The sequence below is a fragment of the Bactrocera neohumeralis genome, chromosome 3 (genome assembly GCF_024586455.1).
Source record: "Bactrocera neohumeralis isolate Rockhampton chromosome 3, APGP_CSIRO_Bneo_wtdbg2-racon-allhic-juicebox.fasta_v2, whole genome shotgun sequence".
Classification (NCBI taxonomy): domain Eukaryota; kingdom Metazoa; phylum Arthropoda; class Insecta; order Diptera; family Tephritidae; genus Bactrocera; species Bactrocera neohumeralis.
Window position 1 is genome coordinate 57,033,101 of NC_065920.1, and position 14,683 is coordinate 57,047,783.

Here is a 14,683-nt window from a genome sequence, read left to right on the forward strand (position 1 = left end):
TATTTATGTGTGAGTTAGGTAGTACAAATTGAAGTAGTCAAATTAAAATAACTTAACAAATTGGGTTAGAATTACTAATGCTTGAAAATTGAGCAACGGTTATTTAATAGCAAATCATTTTGTATGTGTTTATTTCAATGATTTCTGCAGTTCATAAGTACTCATGGAGTATTATGTCCTCTACTTCCTTTTTCTTACTGTTATGTAAGTTCATGCTCAATACAAGTATACCAAAAAGTTCTAAATTTCATGGCCACTCAAACATTTTTAATGCCATTGGAATATATTTTAAAAGCACTGTTGGCATAACTTACTAAACACATTTGGAAAGCTTCTTCAGCTTTTTTACACTTAACTCTTATGCCTGTTAGACCATAAGCTTTGCAAGCTTTCGAAAGATATACTGAGTTTGTCCGGAATGTAACCGAACTGTGTCGATTTAAAAAAAAAAAAATTATTGAACCATCGTTACAATTCTTTAAAAACTTTTCAAATAGGCTCCTTCTGCGTCGATGCAGCGCTGCCAGCGCGATTTTCAAAGACGGAAGCCTTGAGATGACTGCCTTTCATCGGCCTTTTTAGGCTGCGGAAGCGTTGGGATGCCAGCCTTGGTTGGATAGTTGTTCACAAGAACATAGTAACGATGCGCTTCAAAAATGGATCACGTCTTTGACGCTAGATAAGCAAATTACAGTCGCATTAATGACGAAGCAAACTCATTTTCGGAATACATCACACAAATTTTGCCTGGCTTCAGCTGTATTTTTACTCTTTTGATAGTAAGACTGCAAGACCACCAAGCAATAACTATTCAACAAGAAATACAGAAGCTTCAAATTTAATGAGGAATATTTATTATTATTTGAAAGAACATTCCTTGGCAATTATTTTTTGAGGAGCATCTTTTTCAAATCTTGGCCGAGGCTTCGTCCATCCGTTGAGTCTAATGTTTCATGATTCGTTCGAGCATTTCGCCTGGTAACTGGCGAATGCATGCGTGATGTCTTCCTCCAAGGCTTGAATCGAAGCGGTATTGCCGCATAGACTTACATATCCCCACAGGAAAAAGTCTAACGGTGTGATATCACATGATCATGATGGCAAATCGACCAATTCAAAACGTGAAATTATCTGCTCACCGAAGTGTTCTCTCAATAAGTCCACTAATTGGTGCAATGTGTGGGAAGTGGCGCCGTCTTGTTGATACAAAATATCGCCAAAATCACGAGCTTCAATTCCAGGCAAGTAATAGTCTGTTATCATGGCGCTAATATGTTCGCCGTTGACGATTACTTTTTCACTGGCATTATTTTTAAAGAAATATGGGTCGATGATTCCACCAACCACAAACCAGACCAAACCGTTGTTTTTTCTGCATGAAGTGACAGCGTGTGAATCTTTTCGGATTGCTCTTTGACTGAAATGTTCCAATTTTGCTTGTTTACCTACCCATTGAGCCAAAAATGGGCCTCATTGCTGAACAAAATTTTGCTCGAAAACGTCGGAGACGACACGACTCACGCGTGATCTGTTGAAAAAAGTATCTCTACTACCAGTATCTATTTTTTAGATTTTATATGGGGGGTGTGATTGTTTTTGTTTGCCAAAACTAGCTATTTCAGCAATGAATATCTAGCTTACCTTGCTTGACCTTCAACAGAAACTCATATTTATATGCTCAAAAATTTTATTATGTAATTCTTTGTTCTTGTAACGATTCAGTACAAAAATAAATACATATTTTATACATTAACAGTACATATTTTTATACAAGCATGCACGCTCATATCTTCAATAAAAATAAATTGGGGAAGCTATTGTATTATAAACATGCAAGCACTCTTAACTAAATAGCTTTTATTATTATTTCCATCATATTCCTCTGCCCATCCAATTCTGAAAGCTTTTGCTGTATCAACTCTTCTTATGTGAATCTTCGTTGTCATGTTATTTTAAAAACGCTTCACGTAATTCTGTTTTTCTACAATTCACAAAATTAAAAAATTCAGAATATTTCATTTTCAAATTCATTCTGTGGACTTACTAAATAATATCTCCATGATATCTATTTGGGCTCCTTTTAAAATTTTCCGTTTCAAACAGTGATACAGGTTTTCAACTCCTTTATGTTTATGTTATATTTGACGGCATTTGGACGAATTTACCGCATTATGACAGTTGTATCTTCAAATCGTATGTTGTTCACCGGATTGGTACGAAATGTTTCACCACGTAGTATTACAAATGCACCACAGGTTTTGGCTTGTTTCATTACCACTACTTATACTTTATATCTTCAAAGGCACCCCAAGTTTGTCTTCTAATATATGTACATTCCAGAGTTATGTAAGCTGAAGTGGTCACAATTTGGGATACTGGCACTGTAATATGGAATGCTTTCGTTTCTACCTTATATCAAGTAATGAGACAATGTTCGCAGACGTTCGGGTTACCTAAATAACATGTATAATCCTTGAAGGAGATACGTCCACAAAACTGCATTATGATGTGAATTTTGATTGGAAGAGAAGGCGCTTGAAGAATCCACTGAAGGTGAAACTAGTTGGTCAGCTGGCTTTGTGCCGCAGATTACATTAGACGTCATTTCAGGTTTACAAGGTAAAGCTGGAAAGAAGGAAATAGTTTGTTTTTCAAAGAATAGACAAGCAAAAATGAGTTCATTATACTTTATATTCATGTGTTGAAGAAATAGTAAGACTTTTTAATATAAACTTCGCGCGAAAACCCAAAAATCGAAATATTTTTTTTCTAAGTTGGTATGATTGGCAGTGACATCTGTGTCAAATATCATATCAAAATAATATTTAGTGTTTAGTATACACTTCTTTTTCTTAAGTACGTAAAGTTTATTCGGCGATTTTTACGATGAGTTAAATTATTCAACAAAGAAGTTCCATTAAATTGTGACGCAGGATCAAATGTCTAGTGCCGAAACAGTTAGAATGTTGGAAAAGGCCTTTGGTGATAATTGTTTGTCGCAATCAAGGGGTTTTAATTGGTATAAATTATTCAAAGGCCCAAGAGCCAGGTTGATTCCAGGACGGCCATCAACATCAACTGACGATCAACACGTGAATAAAATAAAGGAATTGGTGCTTAAGAATCGACGATTAGTAGTCAGAGATCTTACTGACATTGTTGGAATATCGGAAAGATTAGTGAAAACCATTTTAATCATTTTGAAAGATCATTTGGGCCTAAGAAAAGTGAAAGCACAATTGGTTTCAAATCGCTCAATTTTTCCGAAAAACAATGTCGTGTTAACGTCTGTGAAACAATGATTTCCGACTACCAGAGTGTCAAGCTTTTGACCCGGAAACAGACAATAAATTGGCTGAATATCAAGGCAAACGTGGGCGAAACCGAAAAGGTTTTTAGGTCCGTGTGATTTTTGACTACTATTCAGTAAACTCAAACGATTGCTCCGAGAAACCATTTTGAGTCAATTGAAGACATTAAACGGAAATCGCCACGCGCACTGAAGGCTATTCCACAAATTGACTTTAACAACTGTTTCGAGAAATGGAAAAAACGTTGACACAAGTGTTTTGTGGCCAAGGAGGATAACTTTGAGGGGGTCGACATAGATTTATTAGAAGAATTAGGAATTTTAAAAGTATGAACAAAGTCTTACCATTTTTGCTCATATATTCAAGAATAAGAGTAGAATCATGACTTTGAATTTGTAAGTTTAAATCTATGTATATGTATAAAAGATAAACAGGCTCCTCTTCATAATTCTACCGCCAAAATTATCAGTTTTCATCTCAAAGTTTAACATATGGTAAATAAATTTATTTTCAACATAGTAAAAAAACTAAAATAAATTCCAAAGCCCAATCGAGAACGAAAGTGACGTACTGCTAACGGCTAGCGGTCAGTGTTCAAGCGTCGCTGCGGTTCATTGCCTCTCGCATTGCACAGGAAGTGCTACGTTTCACTAGCCAAACCTGTCATCACTAAGTGACGAAGAATTGCCAGCGAATTGCAATCTAATCTAGCAAGAGAACAAGAAAAGAGTGTGAAAAATAAACACAACACAAAAAACTATACCCAGAATTCTGAACCATGAATAAGCGTGGAAATTATAATGCAAACATATATGTATATACATATGTAGATTAATGCCAGTCATATTGCTATTATTTTTCGTTTGCTTGGAGTGTAGCATGTGAATCCGTAACACCAGTGCCATTCGCCGATTAATGCGTCTACACGACAGCATTTCAGCCGGGAGCTGGAAATCTAATCACCAGATATGGGCAATGAAAAGGCAAAAACTGGTGGGAAAAGTGAAAAACTGTTGCAGAAATGTTACTACTCGTTTTTAAGTGAAAATATCTTTCCAATATCAACATGTACTAGCTACTAATTTTTGCAAAAAAAAAAAACAAAAAAGTAAATATGTACTAAGCAAATGTTCCGAGAAACAAAGAAATCAATGGAACAAAATTTTTAGTACTACAAAAAAATTAATTTTTAGAAATCTTGTGTGGGCAATATATTTTCATGAACACTTCAAATTACCCAATAAACACTTTATATCCAACATATGAAAGGCCAAAGCAACAATCAGTTTTACCAATTTTAAAACAATATTTACTGTTGGCTCCTTGTTCGAAGCTCATTTTCGCACATACATACTGACACTTAAAACGCAATAACTTCACTTCCAATCTATGAAATGTCATGAAATTCCCACAATCGATAAACATAGCAAACTCTAACGCACCAGTCGACATACATATAGATCGCGCCAACAGGGAGCGCTATATTCAAAGAGTCCTGTTTACTTTGGAAAACACCTTGTATTGTTCAGATCAGATCAATGCAGAATATATGCCTATTAAAATCATGATAACAAGCTTTTATTAGTTCCCCCTCTAAAAATGTTATCTTGTAATGTGTCCATTTTTTGGCATTTTGGACAGTTTGAGAAACCTTAAATGATTGTTCTGAAAGTATATAGGGTGTTGTTGTAGCGGCATAAATCTGCCGAGTTGACTGTCCTTGCCGGTAAAAATCCGGGTCCGCTCCGGTTACGTAGACCTAACTGTCGTGAGAACAGTTATAAGGGGAGTATTAACTATTGACGCTGTCTTTTGGATAACAAATTTACCCGACACATCCTTGAGGAAAGAACACTTATGTAAAACACTGCATGTGGCTTTATAATAAATACTGTTTGGGTATCACAGCGTCATTTCGAAGCTAACTTTTTCTCGCTTTCTTCTTTGTGAATGACAAATTAAATTCTTGAAACAGGTTCTGCTACGCTAACATTTTGTTCAATTGGTTACATGAATGAAAACAATTAACAAACGCTTGTATGTAAAACAACGTAATTTCTTTAAAATATAAAAATTTTGTATTATTAAAATCATATATCCTTTTTTATAAAATCTACATCAAGAATATCTTTAATGTCACAGTAATTTCTGTGTATCATGAGCATATTCTCAAAAGTTCTTCATTTTCGGAAATCCATTTTGCAAGATGTCATTAAATTCATGCAAAAATTTCAGATAACTCTTTGCTAGGTTAAATCAAACGATCAGGTGTATTTAAGAAAATAACGAGAAATTTTAGACCAGTAAAATCTGGAAAAATATCGTAAGAGCTCACGTCACACAGGACAAAGCGAAGGAAAGCTTAGCAAAATGTAAACATACAAATGGAAAGCCAGCTAGCTTAAAAAAAGAAATGTAAAGAAGAGAGTAAAGAAGCAATCATAGAAAATGAAAATAAGGGGTGAAAAATGCATGTTTCTACCTAGCAACCTTTAATATTAGGATACACATTTTATATATATATCGGGTGATTTTTTAAGAGCTTGATAACTTTTTTAAAAAAAAAACGCATAAAATTTGCAAAATCTCATCGGTTCTTTATTTGAAACGTTAGATTGGTTCATGACATTTACTTTTTGAAGATAATTTCATTTAAATGTTGACCGCGGCTGCGTCTTAGGTGGTCCATTCGGAAAGTCCAATCAAGAAATTTTCAGTGAATGGGCCCTAGAAAAGTTGGCAGAAAATCCGCTTTTTTATCGACAAATTTTGTTCAGCGATGAGGCTCATTTCTGGTTGAATGGCTACGTAAATAAGCAAAATTGCCGCATTTGGGGTGAAAAGCAACCAGAAGCCGTTCAAGAACTGCCCATGCATCCCGAAAAATGCACTGTTTGGTGTGGTTTGTACGCTGGTGGAATCATTGGACCGTATTTTTTCAAAGATGCTGTTGGACGCAACGTTACGGTGAATGGCGATCGCTATCGTTCGATGCTAACAAACTTTTTGTTGCCAAAAATGGAAGAACTGAACTTGGTTGACATGTGGTTTCAACAAGATGGCGCTACATGCCACATTGCTCGCGATTCTATGGCCATTTTGAGGGAAAACTTCGGAGAACAATTCATCTCAAGAAATGGACCCGTAAGTTGGCCACCAAGATCATGCGATTTAAGCCTTTAGACTATTTTTTGTGGGGCTACGTCAATCTAAAGTCTACAGAAATAAGCCAGCAACTATTCCAGCTTTGGAAGACAACATTTCCGAAGAAATTCGGGCTATTCCGGCCGAAATGCTCGAAAAAGTTGCCCAAAATTGGACTTTCCGAATGGACCACCTAAGACGCAGCCGCGGTCAACATTTAAATGAAATTATCTTCAAAAAGTAAATGTCATGAACCAATCTAACGTTTCAAATAAAGAACCGATGAGATTTTGCAAATTTTATGCGTTTTTTTTTTTTAAAAAAAGTTATCAAGCTCTTAAAAATCACCCGATACATACGTATGCCAGCTTGCATTGACAGTTGAATGCTTCTGACATCTTATTGCTAAGCCACCTAAAAAACAGGGCTTGCTCATTATCTGAGCAGACAGAAGCTTCTGAAGGCAGTGACAAGAAAAAGACAGTTAACTTCGGCTGCTACCGAGGCTATAATACCTTTCGAAGATGCTTTTATCATCACGTAAAAGAGTCTGCAAAGATTTTTAAGTTGATTTTGGTCGATCAAATTGTGTGACAGCTTTATGCTATAGTGGTCCTATGTAGACAATTTCTTCGCAGATTATAGCGTTGCCTTAGAAAAAAATTAGTGCCATATTTAGTGAAGCATTCCTTTTAGGTTTGAGAACAGGACATCCACTCGGATGTCTTTCGATTGGTTAGATTAAGTAAATCTGGTAGGCCAATAACCTACGTATTAACCACTTTTGGTCCTTTGCGAGTTTAGCTACTAGGTCCAAAAGGAGTAGTCATACTACAGATGCCTGTGCTTGACGTGATTTTTACAGTCCAGTCCTCAATATCGATACAGAGTATCATACCGTCGGAACCCCATATGCTTACAGCGTAGTCTTGTCAATACGCGAAAAGTGTACAGGAGATGCTCCATTGTTTCCATGGCGCCCTGCTTGAGAAAATTCCTGCAGTCTCTCGTTCTGTCAGCCCCATCCTGCGGGCATGTGTTGCCACTAGACAATGACCTGTTAGTATTCCCATAATATTCCTATAGTCTCTTTTATCGTGTGCCAATAGTAATTTTGTGTACTTTTGATATTTTTGCACATGAACTTTTTAGTTTTACACCCAGGTAGCTCGTTCCATCGGGTTTAGATTTTCTTTGCTATGCTTTTGTCGAGATCGTTGTATAGACAATGCAATGGCCTGGCATCTAGTAGAAGTGAAGTTGCTTGCTTCTGGCCACACTTTCCTCTGCCACCCTGCTTTCCAAGACACTTCTAACCTATATGCGATACGAGGTCGATTGCACTTCGGAGTGAAATGATGGAGGTATGTTTCTGCCATTAATCAGCCATATGATATATAGAGTACCTGCTATCTCAAAAAACTTCACTTTACAGTCATCTAAAATTATTTTGTGGACATTTTTGATGTTTTCGAAAGTGACAACTTTTTTTGGGCGCCCACTGCGTTCACCGCCTTTGATACTCATTTCACTCTAAACTTAGCATTCCAATCCTTGATGGTTCATATTCCTGAAGCAGTGTCCGGAAACTCGTCATCAAGCCAGGTTTTTGCTTCAACTGTATTTTTCCCCTTCAAAAAGCAATATTTTATCAACACGCGAAATTCCTTTTTATCCATTTTTTCATGATAACAAGAGTTTCTTCAATCAAAGTGATATAATTCAAAAACTAAAGATCCGTCAGCTGGAAAATTTATTCTTGTGCCTCTTTAGGTTACTGCTATCTAAAAATTTTATGGATTTAATTCTAGTAACACCATCAATGTGTCAGACCGTGGACTTTTCAACTGGCTTGTTATTCTTGAACATTTTTGTCCCTTACTGTATATTTTATTGAGTCTCCAGCGTTTTCTTCTAGTTATAACAAACTTCGTAGTAAACTGTACATACCCTCTTCAGGGTATAAAAAGGAAACTCTCTACATACCTTTCACTTACGCAATCGGAGCGAGTTGGCAAACTCTCAGCTTATATGTATACTTTTGCTTTATTCAATTGAAATTTATAATTTACACATATTTATGTGCCACACATAAAAAATTTCAATGGCATCAATTTTGAAATGTTCTATTCCGTGGAATTGCTCAATTGTACAATGAAGCCGCGGGCATGAGGTAGAATTTGCGCGCGGTCGTAAGAGGCAACTAAAATTCAATATGCACTATGTCTGCTAATGTTATAATAGTCAGCTTGAATTGATATCGTATACTCTGAATGAATTTTGTTCTAATGAAAATACATTTGAAGTTCAAGCGACAAAGTTCACCAGTCCTTGAGTTTGATGTGTGCTCAACTGGTTGTTGCAAGAGCTACGAGGTCCCACCGGAGACTCTGGGCCCACCCAGATTCGTGGTGGGTGTGGTTTAAACTTTAAGGGAGGTAGAATAAAAAATTGGAGTAACACTGCGACCGGGTGCCGGACCCACAGTGCAGCAGAGGTTTTAGGTCCTTCCACCTGACAATTTGAAACCAAATAACACCTGAAGAAAGCACGTATTATTTGGAGCGCTGATCAAAACATTGTTTTGATCTATGTGCTTTTAAGCGCCATGGGGTAAGGTCGCCTTTAGCTGGTACCCACGTAAAAACTCAACGACTGTTATACCATGAAGTATTCTGAAGCCAAACTGGTAATTCTGAATTAGTAGTAGAGAAACAAATAATCCAGAGGCAAAATACTACACCAAAATATTATCAATATTATGGAATAAGATTATGCTTCTCTCTGGAAGTTTTAAATTAGTATTTTAAAAATATAATAACTTTGTTTAAATTTTAGAAATTAAAAAATTAATCTCTCTTATGTACTCACATTGATTATGCTCTCTCCCTGTGCCGTGATCTTGTGAATTCCATAAGTTCGATGTGGCACCAATATAAACATTGTTCAAGGATGATGACGACGAAATATCTGCAACATTCGATTTTATGCGATGAATTTTTTTACTGAAGCGTTGATCTATTTTGTCGACGCGAGCACACATTACAGTTGTTGTTGTCATTTAAAAAAAAATTAGATAGTTATATGTATGTAATAAAATGGCTATGTGTTTTGATATATTGGTATTTATGATAAGTAGTGTCTTCTGTGTAAACCTCACTTATCCTCTACTAACATATACCCCAAGATAAACGATAAAACAAGAAGCATTGCTATGGAATAACAACATAAATAGGATAAGTGGATGTGTTAAGTTGTTGAGGGACTTGCTCAGGTAAGATAAGGTCAGCCGGAGTGAAATAATTATTCTTAGAAAAAGCGTAAGGACTTGCAGTGACATAGGCATATCTGTAACTATATTGCTTGTTGTGAGGAGGAGAACATGCGAGGAACAGCAAAATTAACTTAAATATACAAAATAATTGTATATTTGAATTAATTTATATTTTTTCAGTTTTTTTTTTTTGTATTTTTACACACCTTTGTTGTTGTATTTCGTAACCACAACTGGCACGGTATTTAGAGCCACCGTAGGTGCTAATGTTGTAACTGTCGTTGTTTGCGGAATATCTGCAATGAAAAAAATAGAAAATATAGAACAGAGGCAAGGAGAGACAGAGTAGAGTGTAGTATAGTACATGACATCAATTGGAAGCTGCATAGTTTACTCTTACCGTATTTAGGAGAGTGAAAGAATTTAATGAATTTTACATACAAGTATGTAGTATAACAAGTTTTTATGATGTTTTGTTGTTAGATTCGTAGAAATATTTTTAATTGAATCATTTGGTAATAGTTTTAAGTAAAATTATAAAAAATGGGAAATATAAAAATTTTTGCATTAATCACAGTACAGTAGAACACAACGTAGAAAATATTTGTATAACACGAAAGTTAAAGTTTCGCATTCCTCCTCACAACAATAAAACGGAGCCAATTGGGAAACACATCCTACTGGTAATTAGGGCAATTTATATTTTCTCTACTTCGATAAAACGAAAATATACTATCGAATGTACCACCGAAAAGTTTGTTGTTGTTTGTTGTTGGTAAGAGCTTTAAGTTTTGACATAAAAAGTCAAGTAAAACAATTCATTATTTTGTAATTGAATTCAAGATTTTAAATAGGTTTATTAAAATGATTCAATTCAGATCAAATATGCGCCGGCAAGTTTACAATGCGAATTTTGTAGAAACCGTCGTTCATATTGGTAAAAACTGGGACCGTTGCTCTTTATAAGCTTTTCCTGAGGCGATTTATAATTTCATCAGCTGTGTTATTCGCCTCAGGCAGTTATTTTCCACACTTTCACTGCCATTCAGCAGACATGGAGAAGTGTTCCCTCCATAACTTTTGTATGCTCAGAACATCAGCCGCTAAATCACCACTTTGGATCCTACATCTTTTTGTAAAGTTATCGGTCATTACCCCTGGCGGCCAACTTCTCAAGCTCACCCATTTCGGCCTCTTTCGTTTTTTGTCTGCAAATGCGTCTCGCTTTTCTCTTCAATTCTCGGTATCTATCTCACCCCGCTCCTGTTGTCGTTTTTTGCAACATTGCAGAGAGCCTACGTCTGTTTTCTATCTACTGCGACACGACAGTCCTCATCGTAACAGCTTTTCTCTCGACCCTTACGAAAGCCAATGGTTTTGCTTGCAGATGTACGGTAGAAGCTTGTATTGCCGTCCCACAGTTCCCTTATACCGAGTTGTTGATGAGTGCTCTCAGAGAGCAGAGCAGGAGTGCAAGTCGAGTAGAAAACCGTTTCGTTGTCGGTTGTGATAGAAGCTTCTCGATATCGTACGTTCCCTGTGTTTTTTTAACGTGTTTTTTTGACGTGCGTGCTTTACTGTACAGAGGCGGGCGCGTATTTTCGCTAAAACAAGATATGTTAAGACCTTGGAGGGTACAAACGTCAAAGACACTGGAGATATGTCAGTCATTTATAACAACACGATGGACCTGGTTTCGAAATTTTCGATCTGGAGACAGTCAAGAAGCTTGACGAGTTTTCTTGACAGACAGCCATATTTCGAGCCCCTACGAAATTGATCAGCTTCAACCCAATTACAGAGGTATCGCCATGGAGACTGAATTTTCCGACTAAGTACCAAAGATCCTTTCTTTGCCCACCCTGGCCTAAGCGTGCTCTAGCCGCTCCTAAAAGACATCTTTGGTCATATTTTCCTTATTTTCCATCGGGCCGTTGGCGCAAATCAGTGTTATGTTGAAAAATGTTGCTCTTCTACGGATTGTAGCTAGACGCTCACTCACCGGCGTGAATGCCAGGTCTCGACAACTCCCCCCACGAATCCCGCAACGAATTTGCACTCCTTCATATGGCCGCTATAGTAAATGTCACAAGGAGCAACTCGTCTTCGTCTTTGTCCCGTTCATCGCATTTCTTGGATGGCGGTGATGTCAGTTTTTACTTTTACAAGGACATCAACCAGCTGGGCATAGGCACCTTCCCAATTAGGGACCGGACATTCTAGGTGCATGTCCCTAAATCATAATTCTTACACTGGTGATCGTCAGCAAAGGTGGGGTTCTTCATCCGAGGCTGTTGTTTCCTTTTCATAAGCAGTGGTGTGGTGGGTCCTAAACTCAGCGAATAACTTGTCTAAGCGAGTAGTATAAGGCTTTATACACATTTATAAAGACAGACTGTGAACAGACTCTGTAAATAGACTTCAGCGAATCCTTAAGCCGAATATAAAGGATTGGCTTCGCTGAAACTTCCCCTCTTTTGGCTGTGACCCCTGGCATCACAAGAGTTGGCTACCGCATCTTACACATGGATTACCCACGTTCTCAGGGTGCGCTGCGAGGACGCATCAGTAGAAATTGGGTATATTCCTACAACTTTAACTACTTACCCAGAAGTACACCAAGATCGTAAACACGAATCATATTTTCAGTTGCCCAGCTAGAGTTTTAAAACTGACCTTAAGTCGCTTCTGAACTTCTGACTAAAATTCAATAGGGCACTACAAAGGTAGACCGATAGGGACAGCAAACGGCGCCATATTTTTTCCCGCTCTTTTGGCATTTCTAAATTTATCACGTAAAGATATACGATCCAACAACGAGTCGAAATTATTAAAATTTACTACCGAATCAGTGGCCTCAACTTTTAGAGCGGACTTTTCAATAAGAGCGCTACAAAAGTTTTTTTAAGTGAAACCAAAATGGTTTGGGATATTAATGAAATTCTTTATTTCAGTGTAAGTACATGAACGTATTCCATTAGTCGTATATTTTTGGCCAAAGTTGGATAATATGGATTTTGACAATATGTGGACGGCGCCACAAGCCACACAGCGAATGTCACAATCGATTTAATGAAAACCAAGTTTGGTGAACGTGTTATTTCATGAAATGGCCCTGTCAATTGGCAGTCTCGGTTGCGCGATTTGACGCCATTAGACTATTTCCTGTGGAGCTACGTCAAGCCTATGGTCTATGCGAACAAGCCAGCGACGATTGAGGAACTTCGTATGAATATCGAACATGGAATTGCAGCAGTATCTGCCGGTTTATGCTTGAAAACCGTCGAAAATTGGGTTCAGAGCCTGCACTTCTGCAGGCATGCCCATGAATGTACTTTCACAGAAATAAATTATTTCATTGATATCCCAGACCGTTTTTGTTTTATTTAAACTTTTGTAGCGCTCTTATTGCCTATAATAGAAACTTGTATGCAACAAAATTTTAGAAGTTTTCTTTTCCTCTGGAATTAAAAGACATTTAATCTCAATGTGTACCTATCACTAATTAACCAAAAAACGCTCATGAAATCTTGCATGCAAAACTATTTTAATTAGTAGTCCTTCTTAACTATATGTTGGTTAATTAAGTAAAAATAATAAGTTATCCCTATATGGTTTCTAACATTATGCATCAGTAAATATTTATGTTGCAATCTGGCATATAAATCAATTCAAATATTTGCGAAACGAAGTATTTCGACTTAATTTCTAACACCCATATTAATGATTAACACCTGCTTCAAAGCTGGCCAACCACGCAGCAACTTGACTATTGACCTAAGTGCTTAAGGCTCCTGGCCAACATACGAGTATCTTCAAAGTAGTACTTAAACACCTACGAAATGCTTTGTTGCTTATGGTTATATTGGAGTATGGTTGTATAGTATATTCGTATGTACATCGTTGTTCAACTCCATTACAATTCGTGCCACATTAATTATACAATACTCATCAGTTATTGTCAGCTTAGATACAGTCAAGTAAGCATAGGAATGAAGGACCCAAGAAATTCACCACAACTTTGTAAGCACCAATGTATGTAAGATAATCCAATAGATAAATAGTCCCTGTAAATTCGACATTTTGTAATTCTGCTAAACCAAAACTGAAGCCAAATACAATAAAGTATAACATATAAATAATTACTTAAATAATACATTTGTTTATAAGTTTAGCTAACGAGCCGATTCATTTCTAGAATCAACGAATATATTTTATTTTTGGTTAGCCATTTCATTTTTCCGTTTCGCTATTTAGCACCAATTGAAGATTCCAATTGCAGTCAGGTCCTTCCCCATCTAGTCGTTAAATCGTACGCAGAGCATTTCTCTCGAAAACTCGTAGCGCCGTCTCATCAAATGTTTTCATTGTCCATGCCTCTGCACCATACGCCAGGGCGGGGATGATAAGTGACTTATAGAATTTGGTATTTGGTCTTCTCAATTGCCTACTCAGTCCAAAGTAGCACCTGTTGGCAAGAGTTAGTATGCGTTGGACTTCGAGGCTGAAGTTGTTGTTAATGTTAATACGATAGACGATATTATGACTGCCAACAGTGACGTGGGAGCCAAGTCGCGAATGTAACGACTGTTTGTCTGATGACAAGAGATATTTTCAATAACAGACCCATTTGATTCACTTCTTTGTACTCTCTGGAAGAACTTTTTCATGGTCGGACAATTTATCTCCTTTTACATCGTCATCGATTGGGGAGTCGGGTGCACGGGATCACCTTTGGGGGTTCTACATGCTCCGGTCTTGAAACCTTCTGCTTGTCGCCGTAGAAGGTCCAAAACGCGTATAGCTTTAGTATTTACTTAAAGAACTAGAACATGGTATGGTTTCGAACTCGAGCCTCAAAAGAGCAAAAATACATACCATGGAAAAAGGGTTTTCTGATAAATTTTTGTATTGCCAAATATGATAGGCAACTCTGAGTTCCATGTTTATAGAT

General features: G+C 37.0%; 1 protein-coding gene across 28 annotated transcripts in view; it reads right to left on the minus strand.

Moving 5' to 3' along the window:
• The window catches only part of LOC126753767 (hemicentin-1-like), a 297,631-nt gene that overhangs the window by 59,239 nt on the left and 223,709 nt on the right, over positions 1–14,683 (minus strand). For 13 of the 28 annotated variants that reach the window (XM_050465457.1, XM_050465459.1, XM_050465440.1 and 10 more), the window contains 4 exons: positions 9,936–10,025; positions 9,327–9,473; positions 2,454–2,625; positions 2,045–2,381 (listed from right to left, as the gene is read on the minus strand). The exons of 10 other annotated variants lie outside the window; for them this stretch is intronic. In XM_050465457.1, the coding sequence (XP_050321414.1) occupies positions 2,321–2,381; positions 2,454–2,625; positions 9,327–9,473; positions 9,936–10,025 (470 nt within the window). In that variant the 3' untranslated portion in view covers positions 2,045–2,320. Of the gene's footprint in view, positions 1–2,044; positions 2,382–2,453; positions 2,626–9,326; positions 9,474–9,935; positions 10,026–14,683 lie in introns of those variants that run through there. 5 more of the 28 variants (XM_050465443.1, XM_050465455.1, XM_050465444.1 and 2 more) reach the window with 3 other exon arrangements.